The 19,475-nt window shown below is 42.4% G+C and overlaps 1 protein-coding gene across 5 annotated transcripts in view; it reads right to left on the bottom strand.

Moving 5' to 3' along the window:
- Nucleotides 1–12,953, bottom strand: part of RPS6KC1 (ribosomal protein S6 kinase C1) — a 247,207-nt gene extending 234,254 nt beyond the window's left edge. For 4 of the 5 annotated variants that reach the window (XM_074222639.1, XM_074222646.1, XM_074222642.1 and 1 more), the window contains exon 1: nt 12,692–12,952. In XM_074222639.1, the coding sequence (XP_074078740.1) occupies nt 12,692–12,796 (105 nt within the window). In that variant the 5' untranslated portion in view covers nt 12,797–12,952. Of the gene's footprint in view, nt 1–12,691 lie in introns of all 5 variants that reach the window. The other variant, XM_074222641.1, reaches the window with a different exon arrangement.
- Between the last annotated feature and the right edge of the window lie 6,522 nt (nt 12,954–19,475).

The following is a 19,475-nucleotide window of genomic DNA, read 5'->3' as shown; positions in this document are numbered from 1 at the left end:
TAAGAAAAGGGGAAAGCAAAAGAAGGCAAAGAAGTTAGAAGGGTATAAATATAAATTCCAGTTGATATTTACTACGTATTTAAAAGTCACTTAAGAGGCAGCTAGGTGGTGCAGCAGATAGAGCACCAGCCCTGGAGTCAGGGGGGACTTGAGTTCAAATGCAGCCCCAGACACTTCATTATGATTAAGTGTGACCTTGGGCAGCTCACTCTTAACCTCATTCTATAAATTAAAAAAAAAAATTTTAAAAAGTCACTTAACTTTTCTGGGCCTCATTTTCCTCATCAACAAAATGAAAATGTTAGTCTAAATGACCTCCTAAGTTCCCTTCCAGTTCTAAAGCTACAGAAACCTCTCATCCTAGGTTAAGTATCCCATACAAACAGTATATACTCCATTCCCTTTACCCATAGCCACACTCTCCCCTACCTCTAAGTTTCATTTTACTAATTTCTGACCCCCAGCTATGAAGAAACAAGGACCAGTAATGAATATAGAAAGGTAATTCTCAGACAAAGAAATCAAAGCCAACTACAGTCATATGAAAAATTGCTCTAAATCATTATTGATTAGATAAATACAAATTAAAACATCTCTGAGATACCACCTCACACCTCTCAGATGTGGGGAAAACTGGTGGAGTGAACTGATGCACCCTTTCTGGAGAATAATTTGGAATTATGACCAAAGAACAATAAACACCACCCTTTGGTCCAGCAATTTCATTCTTGGGTCTGTATCCTTAAGAGATCATGGGGGCAGCTAGGTGGTGCAGTGGATAGAGCACCGGCCCTGGAGTCAGGAGGACCTGAGTTTAAACCCAGCCTCAGAGACTTAATAATTACCTAGCTGTGTGGCCTTGGGCAAGCCACTTAGCCCCATTGCCTTGCAAAAACCTTAAGAGAGAGAGAGAGAGAGAAAGAGAGAGAGAGAGAGAGATCATGAAAAAGGGTAAAAATTCCACATGTACAAAAATATTCATAGTAGCTCTTTTTGTGGTGGCAAAGAATTGAAAATTGAAGGTTGAATGGGGGTGATGATCAACCTTGATGGGCTTGCTCACCCCTTCAGTGCAACAACCAGGGTCAATTTTAGGCTATCTGTGATGGAGAATACCATCTGTATCCAGAGAAAGAATTATGAACTTTGAACAAAAACCAAAGACTATTACTGTCAAATTAGGGAAAAAAATTATTATGTAATTTTACTATCTCATACTTTATTTTTCTTCCTTAAGGATATGATTTCTCTGTCATCACATTCAACTGGGATCAATGTACAACATGGAACCAATGTAAAGACTAACAGAATGCCTCTGTGGGGCATGGAAGGAGGGAAGCAAAAATGGGGGGGAAAATTGTACAACTCAAAATAAAATCTTTCTTAAAAGAAAAAGAAAAAGGGGGTGGCTAGATGGTGCAGTGGATAGAGCACTGGCCCTGGAGTCAGGAGCAGCTGAGTTCAAATCCAACCTCAAACACATAATAATTACCCAGCTGTGTGGCCTTGGGCAAGCCACTTAACCCCATTTGCCTTGCAAAAAAAATTTTTAAAAAATTGAAGGATGAACAAATTGTGGTATATGTATGTGACAGAACACTATTGTTCTTTAAGAAATCATGAGGGGCAGGATTTCAGAAAGGTCTAGAAAGAGTTACATGAATTGATGCTGAGTAAAATGAGCAGAATACACATTAACAATAGTATGGGGTGATAATCAACCTTGATGGACTTTATCATTTCAGCAAAACAATAATTCAAGACAATTTTAAAAGACTTGGGATGGAAAATGCAATCCATATCAAGAGAAGGAACTGTGGAGATTAAGTGAAGACCAAAGCTTATTATCTTCAATTTTAAGAGTTGCCTTAAATATTCTGTCATTTTTTTCCTCTCTGATTTTTTCCTTCCATTTGTATCTGATTCTTCTCTCATAACATATTCAACATCGATCTATGTTTAGTATGGTTATAAATATAAAGCATATATCAGATTGCTTTCTGTTAGGGGAGGGGGAGGGAAAGGAAGGAGGGAGAAAAATTGTGAAACTCAAAACCTTGCCAAAAAAAAAAAAAAAGACTGGTAAAAACTACCATTGCATGTGGTTGGAAAAAAAAATGTTTAAATTTAAATTTAAAGAAGAAAAGAAACAAGGACCAGATATTTGAACTCAGGGCATATGGTTAGTTCAGTCAACAATTTAATAAAAGGGCAGTTAGGTGACATAGTGGACAGGGCATTTGCCATATTCAGGTGAATAGAGTCAGGAAGACCTGAGTTCAAATTTGATCTCAGATACTTGATAATTATCTAGCCATGTGACCTTGAGCAAGTCACTTTACCCCACTTCCTTGCAAAAATATAAAATAAATAAAATAAAATAAAATAAAAGCTATCCCTTCACAAGCAGACTCAATAAGGAAACAGGAGTAGGGAAAAAATAGTGCCAAAAGAATGCAGGCAGAGATCACCTATTCTGCAATTTTGTCAAGCACCCTATGACACCTCCAAAAAATCTTGGTGCCACCTCTGGCACTTGGCACTGTAAACTGACAATGCCTGGCATAAAGCAAAGTACCACCTAATTGACAACTAAACTAAATATTATAGATAGACAGATAGATAGATAGATAGAGATAGATTAGATAGATAGATAGATAGATAGATAGATAGATCAGCATAACATGCCCAATCATACATATGCAAAGCAAAATATTCCTTAGGTTCCTTCTCCTTCTTCCTTTTAAAAGTATTTCTAAACAGTCATTTAGACCTATATGAATTTTCTCCCTACAAGGAGAAAAAAATGTTTCTTTAGTTGGCATGATATAAGACATCTCTTTGCTTCACTTTCAATAAAGTATAGGAACCTGACTGGTCTGTCACTTGCATTTATATTATCAAATCATCCTGAATTAACATATTTGTAGTTGAAGAAAGCTTATCTTAGTCAGAAATCATAGAGTCTAAATCATAGAGTCAGAAAATATCAAGGAATCATTCACCAATCTCTCGATTTAAGAAAGAGAAAATTGAACCATTAAATGATTCACCCAAATCATTGGCTGAGCAAGGACTAGAGCTCAAGTCTCTTAATTTCCAAGTCGAGTGCTTTTTCCACAATAACACAAAATCTATTTCTATTACTTTCTATTAGAAATCATGGAATAATATACAGAAAGAATCACTTAAGAGTGCTATGAGATCTATTGTATTTTCTAATAATTTTATAAATTTGGGGCAGCTAGGTGACACAGTAGATAGAGCACCGGCCCTGGAGTAAGGAACACCTGAGTTCAAATCTGGCCTCAGACACTTAATAATTACCTAGCTGTGTGGCCTTGGGCAAGCCACTTAACCCCACTGCCTTGCAAAAACTTTAAAAAAATTTACAAATTTGTATGCTTTGTAAAGTTTTGTGATTTTTTTTTTTTGGAAATTTTGTATGATCAAAAAAACTACCTCAGGATTCTTTTAGGTTCATAAAATTCAAAGTTGTAAGAGACCTTAGTTATCATCTAAACCAACCACTTCATTTTGCAGATGAGGAAACTGAAGAACAGAAAAGTTAACTTAGGCAAGTGCCTAAGGTCATACAAATAGCAAGGAGCCAATGTAAGATTCATATACAGTTCATCTTACTCCAAATCTTTCTATTCATACAAATGATAGCAAAAAAAAAAGCACAAAACTATTGTCTCAACTTTGACTATTTATATATCTAATACAAGGTTAGAAAATACTCGAATTAAAATGCTAAGTAATTGGAAAACAGTTCTTTAAGTGAGCCTGTCAGCCTTAAGGAAATGGTAGAAATTTAAAATAAGAAAAATGAGAAAAGCAATGCCATTTATAAAACAGAAGAATATTGCTACTTTTGTGAATCACTGCTTTGGTTATTTATTTCATGAGATAATCTCAAGGGGGCATGTCTTTCCTTAATTCTCTAGAGGAAAAATGTTTTTTTCCTCACCACTCAAAGGTAATCTTTGATTACTTTCATCTCATTTATACAAGCATTTATTATCATTCCCTCCCATTAGCTCCTTGCTGAACAAATTTTTTTAAAAGAGAGGGAAAAACTCAACAAATATGGATAGGCAAGCAAAACAAATTCATTAAAAAAAAAAAAACACAAATTCATTCCCACCTTGGCACGTCCAAAAATGAATGTCTCTTTCTGCATTTGAAATTCATCACCTCTCTGGCAAGAGGTAGAATGTTTCATATTTACTCCTCTGGACTCATAATTTATCACTGTAGTGATAAGCATTCAAAAGTCTTTCAAAAATGTTTTTCTTTAATAATGTCAATATATAAATTGTTCTCCTAGCTCTGCTTACTTCAGTGGAACTAGTTCAGTCTACTCTGAAACTGCCTATTTCATCATTTCTTATGGAACAACAATATTCCATTATATTCATATACCAGAATTTGTTTAGACATTCCCCAATAAGTGGGTACTCTATTATTTTCTGATAATTGGCTACTACAAAAAGAACTGCTCTAAATATTTTTGGTACATTTGAGTCCTTTTCCTCTTTATTTGATTTCTTTGAGATATGGCACTAGTAATTTTTGAGACCTAGTTCTAAATAAGCAAATTAATTTTAAATGTTAATTCAGTCTTGATTGAGTATTTTAGTAACTTTATCAATGAAAAAGTCAAAAGTTTAAAAAATAAATAAAATATATACCACTGTGGGGAAAGAAAGGGAGGTTAGTATAAGTTAATTTCAAGTTCAAATCATTCCAGCAATAATGAGGGATACAACTCTATGATCTCTAAAGTCCCCTTCAGTTTTAATGTTCTATGATTCAAATGTGTACAGAATATAGATTCAGGAATTCCTAAGGTAACTCTTGCTACTATGCTTTAAATTTGTCATATTAAAAAATAATGCATTGAGTTCTTTATTAAGTACAAATATCTAAGTTCTAGACTGTAATCCTATCTTATCTTATAAAAGAATAAACTTCAATTATTAAGGAAGCTATGACTTCATCAATGAGTATGCTTCCTCCATTGAGGCAAATTCTAACCTGTCTAATTTCTGAATAAAGGAACTCCGAAGTGGATGTAGCTGAAACATATTCACCATTATAATTAGTTTCTCCAAACTCAGCTAGCTTGGTACCTGGACAAAAGCCATGTAATAAAAGGCACGTACACAAAGCCTCTGAAGAGTAGGAGGACATGCAAGAGCTTCTTCACTGCTAACATGACCTCTTCCAAGGTCACTTCCATACCACAATGAGGCAATGCAATAGGACTTTGGTGGAGGGGAAAAAAGAATATAAGTAATTAAACAATGCTTAATTGGCAATATTATCAGATGTAATATGTAAAAATCTGACAATCATATATCTTTTCAAAGTAAAATTTCTTTAGTAATGATTTAAGGGCTCCCTTATCTTACAGAATTTCTTAACAACCATGAAATAACACTAGACAATGAATAAACATCCTTCCATACTTAAAATGTTTTTTGACAAGGCCCCAAGTATAGCAGCTCTCTCATTACACAACACAAACTCCCTTCTTCATCCAGGCTGATTCAGACACTATGTCCCACCAAAACCTTTTCTTTCCATTCTGCTCATCTTTATCTCTCTGCTCTGCAGTTACTCTTTCAGTTTCCTTATATTCATATACTATTCCATCCTCCCTATAGTCAGTAAGACCTGGGCTTGATTTTGATCTTGAAGTCTTCCTTGACCAAATATCAGTGAATTCTCTTTTCTTTAAATTAGCATCCTTAGTACCAGTATAATTACTAATTTGCATAAATTAGTATATTTCTGCTATAAGACTTTTTTTATTTTGCAAGGCAAATGGGTTAAGTGGCTTGCCCAAGGCCACACAGCTAGGTAATTATTAAGTATCTGAGACTGAATTTGAACCAAGGTACTCCTGATTCCAGGGCCAGTGCTCTATCCTCTGCATGACCTAGCTACCCCTTGCTATAACACTTTTTTTTAGGTTTTGTTTTTTTTGCAAGGCAAATGGGGTTAAGTGGCTTGCCCAAGACCATGCAGCTAGGTAATTATTAAGTGTCTGAGGCCAGATTTGAACCCAAGTACTCCTGACTCCAGGGCTGGTGCTTTATCCACTACGCCACCTAGCCGCCCCTGCTATAAGACTTTTAAGAAATGTTCATTCAAGGGGCGGAGCCAAGATGGCGACATGAAGGGATCCAGTCTTAGGAACTCTCTGATAAAAACTCATAAACTAAGGACTCTAACTAAACTTTCGAAAGACAGAAGCCACAAAGGGACCCAGTGAGGCAGTTCTCCTATTCAAGGTTACCTGGAAAAGAGCAGAAAGGCTCTGCTCCCCGGGGGTCTGAGGGGCGGCTGCTGGAGGTGTGGCCCACCAGAGCCAAAGAATTTCAGCCTCCCAGAGGCAGCCCCAGGGTGCTGGGAGCCGCAGCTCACAGCAGTGGGGGAGTCTCCTGAGCTGCACCCCAGGGAGCACCGGGCACAAAGTGGGGGAACAGTGGGGAACCTCTGCCAGAGCGAGCACCTGGAGCCCAGCCCTCGGGCCACACAGGGAGCAGCTTGGTCTTTAGGCAGCCTAGACCAGGAAACAGAAGCAGGCTGAGCCAGTAAGCAGGAGCCCCCAGGGCATGAGCCCATTGTGCTGAGGGAGGGGAGTGAGGAGAGAGAGACTGCAGAGCTCTGTCCTCTGCCCCTGGAACAGGACTCCGGGGCTCTGACCACATTCAGATCCTGATCGCAGTCTAGGCCCCCCCATAGAACAGCAGTGCACCCCCCACCTCAGCCCCGTGGCAGAAGGGGGCTCTTATGGTCATTCACAGACCAGAAGGGAGGACAGAGCCTCACACACTGAGACCCTTGTGGGAGTGTCCCAAAAGCTCAGGAAGCAACCTCAAAAAACAGGCTTAGGCTGGGAAAATGAACAAGCAAAGAAACAAGAGGAACACCATTGAGAAATACATTATCTATGATCCCAAGAAGGGTCAAAATACTCAGTCTGAAGATGAGGAAGCACAAGCTCCTGAATCTAAAGACTCCAAGAAAAACAGAAATTGGGCTCAGGCTATGATAGAGCTCAAAAAAGACTTTGAAAATCAAATGAGGGAGTTGGAAGAAAAACTGGGAAAAGAAAAGAGAGAGATGCAGGAAAAACATGAAAATGAAGTCAGCAGCTTAGTCAAGGAAATCCAAAAAAATGCTGAAGAAAATAGCATGCTAAAAAACAGCTTAGGTCAAATGGATAAAACAGTTCAAAAAGTTATTGAGGAGAAGAATGATTTAAAAAGCAAAATTGGCCAGATGGAAAAAGAGGTAAGAAAACTCTCTGAGGAGAATAAATCCTTCAGACAAAGAATAGAATTCAGGGAGATTGATGAATTTACCAGAAATCAGGAATCAATACTTCAAAACCAAAAAAATGAAAAATTAGAAGAAAATGTGAAATATCTCATTGAAAAAACAACTGATATGGAAAACAGACTTAGGAAAGATAATTTGAAAATTATTGGAATACCTGAAAGTCATGATCAGGAAAAGAGCCTTGACACCATTTTCAAAGAATTACTACAGGAAAATTGCCCTGATATTCGAGAAGCAGAAGGCAAAATAGAAATGGAGAGAATCCACCGATCCCCCCGAGAAAGAGATCCCAAAAAACCAACCCCCAGGAATATTATAGCCAAGTTCCAGAACTCCCAAGTCAAAGAGAAAATATTACAAGCAGCCAAAAGGACACAGTTCAAATATCGTGGGGCTGCAGTCAGGATCACACAAGACTTAGCAGCAACTACATTAAAAGTTTGTAGGGCCTGGAATATAATATACCAGAAGGCAAAAGAGCTTAGAATGCAGCCAAGAATGAACTACCCAGCAAGGCTGAATGTCCTCTTCCAGGGAAAAAAGATGGACTTTCAATGAACCAGGGGAATTTCAAAGGTTCCTTTTGGAATGGCCAGAGCTGATCAGAAGGTTTGATCTTCAGATACAGGACTCAGGTGAAGCATGGAGATTGGAGGAGAGGGGGGAAACATGAGGGACTTAATGAGGATGAACTGCATGTATAGAAAAATGATACTGATAATATTCATATGAACCACCTCAGTTAATAGAGCAGGTAGAGTTAGCTTTAATAGTTGAAGCACAGGAGAAAGCTGAATTCGAAGATAAAATATGGTGTAAAAATGAAGTCAATAGGAAAAAAAGGGAAATGGAATGGGAGAAAGAAAAAGGAGAGGGGGAATAGTCCAAGATATTTCACATAAGGTTTTTTTTTTTTATTACAATGAGCTATTGCAATGATATGGAAGGGGGGAGGCAAGGGGGAATGAGGGAACCTTTGCTCTCATCAGAGATGGCTAGGAGAGGAAACAGCAAATATACTCAATGCAGTATAGACAACTGGAGTAAGAAGGAGGGGCGAGCAGGGGGAAGGGGTGGGGATGTGAATGAAGGAGATAAAGGAGGAGAGGATGGACCATGGGGGGACAGTGGTCAGATATAACACATTTTCTTTTTTACTTCTTGCAAGGGGCTGGGATTGGATGGCCTGCCCAGGACCATAGGGCCAGATGGATTCTGGGCCTAAGGGGTGGTATGGGGGCTCAGGGCTTCTTGGCCTCAGGACCAGGGATCTGTCTGCTGCGCCACTCAGTGACCCTACAGCAGAGTCAGAGTGAAAGGAGAGAGAAAATGTAGTACATGGTAGTGGAGAAATAAGAAAGGAGGGAGTTGCGATCAGCAATGGCAACACTGGAAAAATATGGAAGTAACTTTTGTGATGGACTTATCATAAAGAATGTGATCTACCCATGACAGAGACTGAAGCACATTTTTTGTTATTATTATTTGGGGGAGGGTGCAGGGCAAGTGGGGCTGGGTGGCCTGCCTGGGGCCATGTAGCAGGGTGATCTTTGGGTGTCTGGGGCCAGATTCGGACCCAGGTGCTCCTGGCTCAAGGGCCAATGCTCTGTCTGCCACCCAGCCACCCCTACTATTATTACTATTTTATTTTATTTTGGGTCTTTTTTTTTTTCTTCTTTTTGGTTTTTGCAGGGCAGTGGGGATCAGGTGGCTTGCATGTCACATGGCTGGGTGATTATTGGGTTTACAAGGCTGGATATGGACTCGGGTGCTCGTGGCTCCAGGGCTGGTGCTTCGTCAATTGCGCCACCTGGCCATACCTACAATTATTACTATTATTTTTTTTATTTTAATTTTTTTCTCTCCCCTTTACTTTTTCGCCCAAGCAAGTCTATTTATATTCATGGTGGGAGGGGTATTTTGTTTACTTGTAAATGAGTATATTTTATTAATGTAAATAAAACATTTGTACAAAATGAGAATAAAAAATAAATTTAAAAAAATAAACTCATTGAAGGGAAAAAAAGAAATATTCATTCAAGCTTTGATGGGTGCTTATTTTAAATTATCTAACTTTTTAGACATATACATGTGTATGCATACATATATATACATGTGTGAATGCATCTGTGTATGCCAGTATGTGTATAAAACTTGAAAAAATTTGGATATCTCTACTTTATCCATCTCTAGAAAAGAATTAATAATAATTAACTATAAATTAATTATAAAATAATTTATAATAAAAATAATAATCAATTACCCCCCACAAAACACTGAACACAACACTATTTTTGCACAAAGATATTCAATAAATAGCTGATTCTAAGAACCTTCCTCTAGACTTGGCTTTACATATAAGGTCACCTGATTCCCTCCTATCTGTCACCAAAATCAGTTCACTAAGATTCCAAACACTACAAAGAAGGGCCCTCTGATTCCCCCCATCTGTCACCAAACACCACCATGAAGGGCCCTCTGATCCCCCCATCTGTCACCAAATACCAACAGGAAGGGCCCTCTGATTCCCACCATCTGTCACTAAACACTACCAAGAAGGGCCCTCTGATTTCCCTCTATCTGTCACCAAACACCACCATGAAGGGCCCTCTGATCCCCCAACTGTCACCAAACACCACCATGAAGGGCCCTCTGATCCCCCCATCTGTCACCAAACACCACCATGAAGGGCCCTCTGATCCCCCTCTGTCACCAAACACCACCATGAAGGACCCTCTGATCCCCCCATCTGTCACCAAACACCACCATGAAGGGCCCTCTGATCCCCCCACCTGTCACCAAACACCACCATGAACGGCCCTCTGATCCCCCACCTGTCACCAAACACCACCATGAAGGGCCCTCTGATCCCCCCATCTGTCACCAAACACCACCATGAACGGCCCTCTGATCCCCCCATCTGTCACCAAACACCACCATGAAGGGCCCTCTGATCCCCCCACCTGTCACCAAATACCACCATGAAGGGCCCTCTGATCCCCCCATCTGTCACCAAACCACCATGAAGGGCCCTCTGATCCCCCACCTGTCACCAAATACCACCATGAAGGGCCCTCTGATCCCCCACCTGTCACCAAACACCACCATGAAGGGCCCTCTGATCCCCCACCTATCACCAAACACCACCATGAAGGGCCCTCTGATCCCCTCACCTGTCACCAAATACCACCATGAAGGGCCCTCTGATCCGCCCATCTGTCACCAAATACCCCCATGAAGGGCCCTCTGATCCCCCCATCTGTCACCAAATACCACCATGAAGGGCCCTTTGATCCCCCCATCTGTCACCAAACACCACCATGAAGGGCCCTCTGATTCCCCTCTGTCACCAAACACCACCATGAAGGGCCCTCTGATCCCCCCCATCTGTCACCAAACACCACCATGAAGGGCCCTCTGATCCCCCCATCTGTCACCAAACACCACCATGAAGGGCCCTCTGATCCCCCCATCTGTCACCAAATACCACCATGAAGGGCCCTCTGATCCCCCCATCTGTCACCAAACACCACCATGAAGGGCCCTCTGATCCCCCCCATCTGTCACCAAACACCACCATGAAGGGCCCTCTGATCCCCCCACCTGTCACCAAATACCACCATGAAGGGCCCTCTGATCCCCCACCTATCACCAAACACCACCATGAAGGGCCCTCTGATCCCCCACCTATCACCAAACACCACCATGAAGGGCCCTCTGATCCCCCCACCTGTCACCAAACACCACCATGAAGGGCCCTCTGATCCCCCCCATCTGTCACCAAACACCACCATGAAGGGCCCTCTGATCCCCCCCATCTGTCACCAAATACCACCATGAAGGGCCCTCTGATCCCCCACCTATCACCAAACACCACCATGAAGGGCCCTCTGATCCCCCCCATCTGTCACCAAATACCACCATGAAGGGCCCTCTGATCCCCCACCTATCACCAAACACCACCATGAAGGGCCCTCTGATCCCCCCCCATCTGTCACCAAACACCACCATGAAGGGCCCTCTGATCCCCCACCTATCACCAAACACCACCATGAAGGGCCCTCTGATCCCCCACCTATCACCAAACACCACCATGAAGGGCCCTCTGATCCCCCCCATCTGTCACCAAATACCACCATGAAGGGCCCTCTGATCCCCCTCTGTCACCAAACACCACCATGAAGGGCCCTCTGATCCCCCACCTATCACCAAACACCACCATGAAGGGCCCTCTGATCCCCCCCCATCTGTCACCAAACACCACCATGAAGGGCCCTCTGATCCCCCACCTATCACCAAACACCACCATGAAGGGCCCTCTGATCCCCCACCTATCACCAAACACCACCATGAAGGGCCCTCTGATCCCCCCCATCTGTCACCAAATACCACCATGAAGGGCCCTCTGATCCGCCCATCTGTCACTAAACACCACCACACTCCTCCCGGGCGCACTCCTCCCGGGCGCTCTCCTCCCGGGCACTCTCCTCCCGGGCACACTGCTACCACACTCCTCCCGGGCGCACTCCTCCCGGGCGCTCTCCTCCCGGGCGCTCTCCTCCCGGGCGCACTCCTCCCGGGCGCACTCCTAACACACTCCTCCCGGGCACACTCCTCCCGGGCACACTGCTACCACACTCCTCCCGGGCGCTCTCCTCCCGGGCGCACTCCTCCCGGGCGCTCTCCTCCCGGGCACTCTCCTCCCGGGCACACTGCTACCACACTCCTCCCGGGCGCACTCCTCCCGGGCGCTCTCCTCCCGGGCGCACTCCTCCCGGGCGCACTCCTCCCGGGCGCACTCCTAACACACTCCTCCCGGGCACACTCCTCCCGGGCACACTGCTACCACACTCCTCCCGGGCGCACTCCTCCCGGGCGCACTCCTCCCGGGCACTCTCCTCCCGGGCACTCTCCTCCCGGGCGCACTCCTACCACACTCCTCCCGGGCACACTGCTACCACACTCCTCCCGGGCGCACTCCTCCCGGGCACTCTCCTCCCGGGCGCACTCCTCCCGGTCGCACTCCTCCCGGGCACACTTCAGGGCACTGTGCCCGCCCCGGGCACGACACGCCCGGTGTGTGGCTGCGTCCGCGGGCATGTGCGGGTGTTCTCAAGTCTGTTCTCCCTCTAGAACCTCGGAAGTTGCCCTTGCTGGAGGAGGCTCGGTCCCGCAGGGCGGGCGCGGGGCAGGGCCCGGGCGCTCCGGGCGCCCTCCGCCTCCACGCCCGCGGCTCATTCATTGCCCCGCGCTGCAGGCCTCCAGGTCGGGGGCAGGGAGCAGGCCGCGGCGGCTCGGCGCCCACACAAAGCCCCGCGCGGCCCTCACTCACCCGGGCGGTCACCTTATACACCGTGTACCCCCTCGGATGGCGCTGGGGCTCGGTGACCGTGTAGAAACGCGCCAGCTCCGCAGCCCGGGCCCGAGGAGACGTCATCCTCCCGCCGCCGCCGCCGCAGCCCGCCCGGCACCATCAGAGCATCTCGGGCCGCCCAGCCCGCCCGGCCCGGCCCGGCCCCGGGGAGACCGCGGAGGAGGAGGCGGAGCCTCAGGGGCGGAGCCTGGCCATCCCTGGGCCGCGTCGCGGCTGGGCAGCTCCGCTTCCGGGTCGGGGAGAGCACTTCCGGGGGCGGTCCGGCCCATTCCGGACAAGGCGGGTCCCGGCGGCCGCTGCCACGGTGACAGCCCGACGCCCCGACCGCGTCCCTCTCCCCGTGTCACGTGGCCCCTCCCCCGCCTGCCCCCGTGGGAGCCTCTGCAGGGGGCAGTTCCCCTCCAAGCCCCTGCGCTCCTGCCGCTCGGGGACCCCCGAACCCTTTCTGACTTTTTTTTTCACTATGGAAGATTCCCACCTCTTCTTTCTTTTTTTTTATTAATTTGGCAATGGTGTTAAGTGACTTGCCCAAGGCCATACAGCTAGGTCATTATTCACGGCACCACCTAGCCGCGCCTCTTATTTCTTTTACTAGATTTTTTATTAGATGTTTTAAAATTTGTTTTAGGCTTTTGCAAGGAAGTGGGTTTCAGTGGCTTGCCCAAGGCCACACAGCTAAGTAAATATTAACTGCCTGGGGGTGAATTTGAACCCAGGTCCTCCTGACTCCAGGGCCGGGGCTCTATCCACTGCCACCTCTTATTTCTAAGGAAAATCCAAGATGAGGGGCGGCTAGGTGGTGCAGTGGATAGAGCCCCGGCCCTGGAGTCAGGAGGACCTGGGTTCAAATCAGACCTCAGACACAATAATTGCCTAGCTGTGTGACCTTGAGCAAGCCACTTAACCCCCACTGCCTTGCAAAAAAAAAATATTACTCATCATTGCTACTAACTGGAAGAAAGTAAAAGAAATATGCCTGTGAAACACCTTGCAAACCACAAAACACTAAACTGTCTTGTCCCCTAACCATGCTATCTGACAAGTGTTTAAGTGCCTACTACAGGTAGTCATTATGATTCCAGTGAATTGGGAACAAAATACAAAGAATGAAACAATTCTACTGGCAAGGAGCTTATCATATGCTAATGGTGAAACTAGCACATTCATATATAAATTATATATCCATACTCTCTGATAGATTACCATGGAGAGAATATTACAGCAAATACACTGGACAGTAACATGAAATTTGTTAGATGAAGATATGATGAGAAGCACTGGAAAATTAAAAAATTACTTCAAAATTTAGTTAAATACATTCATGGTTAAGAAGAAAAATTAAGGGCTATTTCAAGTGCATTCTTAATCATTGGAAAACAGTACCATAGAAAAGAGTTACCACAGTCTCACTTGAAACATTCCAAAGTTGGGTCAGCTAGGTGGCACAGTATATAGAGCACAGGCCCTGGAGTCAGGAGGACCTGAGGTCAAATTCAGCCTCAGACACTTAATAATTACCTAGCTGTGTGGCCTTGGGCAAGCCAACCCCATAAAAAACTTAAAAAAAAGAAACATTCCAAAGTTATCCCATCAGAAATGATACTAAACTGGAGGAATGCTTACACAGACTCAGAATGTCTAGCTTGTTTTAAGAAAGAATACTACCACTGTCTCTGTTCTCTCTTTCCCATGTCCTGCTCCCATTATCAGCCTGAATCACCAACAGAGATACACATTCTCTGTAAAACAATCAGAAACTAAATAGAAAGTAACATCCTACTCTTATACAGATACTAAACTACGCTTGGGTTATTGTTTAGTTTGTTACAACTCTCTTGTTTACTGAATAACAGAGTTGAAGTTAATAAAATATTTATTAAGCATCTGCTATATGACAAACACTATGCTAGATGCTGGAAATATAAAAACAAAACTGAAACATTGCCCTCAGAAAGTTTATCCTCTATTAATGTAGCCGCAGGAGTTCTGTTATTGTCTGTGATGAATCACGATTCAGATCCTGATTGCAGGTGTGGAAAGAAAATAGAGATTTATTAAAAGAAGTCACAACCCAAAAGGAAGTGATAGAAAAGAAGAGTTTAAGGAAAAGCCACGTGGATTCCTAATTAATCTTGGTAGGTCAGATGGCAGGCTCAGCTGAAGTTTGGAAAGGGAGAGATAAAGAGAAAGAGAGAAAGAAAAAAGAAAAGGGCAGGCAGCCACAAGGCTTGGCTTAACACAGGCCTTAGTCCACACAGTAAAGCCCATGGAGCTCCACATGGTTTATGGAAAAGCCAAAGGAAGGCCCATCCTTCTAGATGGGAGGCTGGAAGAATCAAGAGAGCTCAAAGGAGTGGTGCTTCCTGTTAAATACCCCTCCATTGTAGGCTGGACAGAGGATGGTGCTTGGGGTGTAGTCTTTCACCTTGGAGCCAGGTAACTTCAATGGCAATCTACCCACTGGTCCTTCCTGGCTCAAGGTACTTGATGTCAAATTTTAACATGTTATTTCCTGCCCACCAGTGTCCAGACCAAGGTCAACTGGGTTAAGAGGGAAATGCAGGATAAATTACAAACAACAGGGTCAAGGGGAGACAGGATACAATCAACCGTGTCCAAGGGAGGCAAAATCTACACTCATTTAACAGATTTTGCTTCTGCTACATTCACAATTCTCTACATCATTAAGAAAGTTACAAAGGACAACAGAATAATTAAGGCATTAAAAGGGCTACTATATAAGGATAAATTTGGTACATTTGAAAATTAAGGCAAATTAAGAGATTAAATTCAGAGTATTATCAATTTATTAGTTAGGCAGTAAATTGCATCTATGACCTCTTAATAACTAGATCCTAAGGTTGGACTTACTTGCTGTCATAACGTTTTGGGAAATATAAGAGAACAAATAGTTGGAAGGTAGGGAAAATAATCCAATTGATTATAGCTAAACACATCATGGAATGGGGGCAACATGACTGGTTACATCAAGGAAAGAAGGCTAGGATTCACTCCTCTCTAACAATTAAGAAATGTTACTTTTTTATGAGATTTAGCCACATCTTATAATCTTTGCAAAGGGTTCAAAGCTACCACATTTATCTCCTTGGAAAAGATAAAAATTTCCCTAATTGTACAAGGACAGATTATATATCTTATGGGAATGGTATCAACTTGTTATAAATGGCTTGAGAATATTTAGTCCAGAATGATTAAAATGGTTTTTATTAAGATATCTTAATAAAAAAAAATGGCACACCTCTCTCATGGTGTAATAGTATAATGAGCAGGGCAGGGGAAATGAATAGAAACCAATGTATCAATCAATGTATAGATTTGTGACCCCAGCCTATGATTAGCATGGGGGAAAGGAACAAAACTTTTAAAGTGCATAAAAGAGCTTGTATTTTGGGATTTCCCCACCCCTCTCTCCCACCTTGAGAGAAGTATGCGACTTTGTTAAGATATCTTAATAAAAACCATTTTAATCACTCTGGACTAAGTATTCTCAAGCCATTTATAACACAGGTCATTCAACAGTTTAAAAAAATGGTTTCTTAACCACATTATAGAATATATTCAAGGCATTCACTGTCTTATATATGCCCTGAATTAACTAAGAAGCAATGATGATGATGATGATGATGATGATAATAATGATGATGATAAGAAGACCAGAAGAGCTTCAATAGAAAATAACCCTATCACATTTCACCCCTTGTGGCAAGATCCTGAAGCTCTTATAATCAGCTACCATTTAAATAGTGTAAGACTTTTAAATGACAACCCTAATCCTTCAGATTCAAGGATCTTGATATAGACAATACTGAGAAAGAAAAAAATACTAAGCTAAAAAAACAGCAAAAAGACAAAATGGATAAATTTAACAGTTCCCTGAAGGAGTGACAGAAAAAAAAATGAGGAATATAATGAAAACCTAGGCTTTGCCTTCAACAATGTGGTAGTAAGTGATGTCAAACTTTTGAGTTCACTATGCATCTCCTGAGGTAAGCAGGAATAGGAAAAAAAATATCAGGGCCATAACACACAGGATGACACTTCCATCATTCTCTGATTCTTTATCATGGGTCATGGGAATCTGCAGTAAAGAAGTCAAGAGTTCATAAGTCTCTGGCACTCGGTCTAGATTGAACTGATACAGAGGCTTCCCCCATGGTGATACCCACTCTTCATGTGTCCTGGCCTGTTGATCCAAGCTTCTCCATTCCTAGTCATTCATCAAGGAAATAAAAAACCAAATATTTGCCCTTTGATCCATCTATTGAAGCCTCTTCTTCCACGGGGGTTGGATAAAGTTTCTCACTTTCATGCAGGGATTTAAGATTGACAGAAAGTTGACTAAGGAATCTCTTTTCTTCCAGGTAAATTCATAGTTGAAATTTTGGTCCTCCATGTTATTAGAAAATAGGATATTTTCAATGATTTCAAGTCATCAAGCCCTTTGACAAAATGATTCCAAGAGAAAAGGGGGGGGGGTCTAATTACTAATGAAGGGGGCCTGCAGCTGTTTTCCCAAGATTTATGAAGTCTCCTGAAAGAGCAGAGACCTTGAGGACTGGTGACTCCATGCAGTCAGTCAGTCAGCTAATATTAATTTAAGCCCCTGTTGTATGTCAAGCAATTAGCTAAGGGTTAAAGATACAAAGGAAGAAAAAAAATACCCTGCTTCAAGAAGCTCACATTCTAATGGAAGAAACAATTCAAACAACTACATGCACACATACAAACATGTATGTGAGCATGTGTATATGCATGTACACATATGAACATAGATGTATGCTTGTATTGTGAACTGTATTACATGTGAATATACATGTTTGTATTTGTGTTTATATATATATGTACATATATATGAAAATTGGTGGTAATTTCAGGTTAGTAGCACTAACATTAGAAAAGACTTCTTGAAGAATTGGGACTTTAGTTGAGATTGACAGAAATCAAAAAAGCTAAGGCAGGGTTGAAGAGGGGAAAGAATTCTATGCTTAGGGTTTACCCAGTGAAAACATTCATAGTCAGCAGAAAGGGTGTCCAAGGAACAACAAAGAGGCCATCGTCACTAGATCAGAGTGCTCAGAAGGGAACAAAGTATAAGAAGAAAAATTGCAAAATAAGAAGGAGACAGGTTATAAAGGAATTTGAAAACCAAACTAAGGTTTTTATACCTGTTCTTGGAAAAAATAGGGGGCTACTTAAGTCTACATATTGAATGGGAAGAGAGGGAAGAGGTGATGTGATCAGACCTGTGTTTTAGGAAGACCATTTTGAAAGGTAAGTGCAGGATGGATTGGAATAACTTTGCCTTTTGAAATCCCTGGTTCCTTAGAGACTCACCCTTATACCCAAAACCCTACTTCCTACGAGAGTCAATTCCAGTTCCTATTAGCATCTATAACCTTTCTATTCAAAATGTATGCTTTGTATGCTTGCACTCTAGTAGAATAGAAGTTTCTTTAGGGCAGAGACTTTCTTTTTTATCTCTTATTATTAAATCCTATAAAGCAGGAATGGTTAAGCTAGAGTCTATAAATAGATTTCAGAGGGTCTGTGAACTTGAATGAGAAAAAAATTTACTCCTTAATTTTCACTAACGTCTAATTGAAATTTCCCTTTCTTATGAATGTAGGTAACAAAATACAGCAGTATTAGCAGTATTTGTGATTTTGTCACAAGTTGTCACAAATCAAAGATATTTTCATATCATAGTACAGTTTAATATTTTGATAAATATTAAATATAATTTATTTCCTTTGTTATTCTATTTGTTTTAACTTATGAAGTTGAAACATTCTAAGAAAAAATCCATAGGCTTCATCAGACTACCAAAGGAGTTCAGGACATAAGGAAAGTTAAGGCAGGTAGAAAGTATAGTGTCTAGAGAGCTTCCCTCCCTGGGTTCCAACAATATTTCATTTACATACTGATTGTGTAACCTAGAACAAATCACTTAAGAAGGGGATTCCTCCCAGGAAACTCTCCTTAAACTAAAAATGCAGAGGAAAGGGTACATCTGCCTTGGTAGAGGGAATTCCTCTTATGCTAATGAAATAATAGGTCAGATTAAAATAAAATCCTAGTCTAGTACTGTGGCTCAGCCAAGGCCCAACTCTTCATGATACCATTTGGGGTTTTCTTGGCAAAGGTCCAGCTCATTTTGCTGATGTGACTTTCCCAGGGTCACACAGCTAGTGTCTGGGGCTGGATTTGAATTTAAGAAGGTGAGTCTGCCTGAATGCAGACTCAGGACTCTACACACTATGCTACCTAGCTGTCACCTGTACAGACTGGTAAATATTTGGTGAGTTGAACTGAGTACTCTGCCCAAATTTCCACCTACTTATCTAATTTCTCTATTCCCACTCCCCCCAACCCCACCAAAGCAGAATAAGGAAAACATATTACTAACACTTCAAAAATATCAAAATAAATAAAACAAAAATAGAGACCAATTCCTAATTTAATATAATTAATATACAAGTATTTAAGAATGCCACATGAAGAGATCTGGGCCTCTCCATCTGCTCTGAAGCTGAAATCTTTTATGTCTTTTCCAAATAGAAAATGAGCTTCTTGAGAATAGACTATACCATTTTTTTAAAATTGTATCCTTAGGGCAGCTAGGTGGTGCAGTGGATAGAGCACCGACCCTGGAGTCAGGAGTACCTGAGTTCAAATTCAGTCTCAGATACTTAATAATTACCTAGCTGTGTGACCTTCGGCA

The sequence above is a fragment of the Macrotis lagotis genome, chromosome 2, assembly GCF_037893015.1.
Source record: "Macrotis lagotis isolate mMagLag1 chromosome 2, bilby.v1.9.chrom.fasta, whole genome shotgun sequence".
Lineage (NCBI taxonomy): Eukaryota > Metazoa > Chordata > Mammalia > Peramelemorphia > Peramelidae > Macrotis > Macrotis lagotis.
This window is presented reverse-complemented; position numbering and strand designations above follow the sequence as displayed.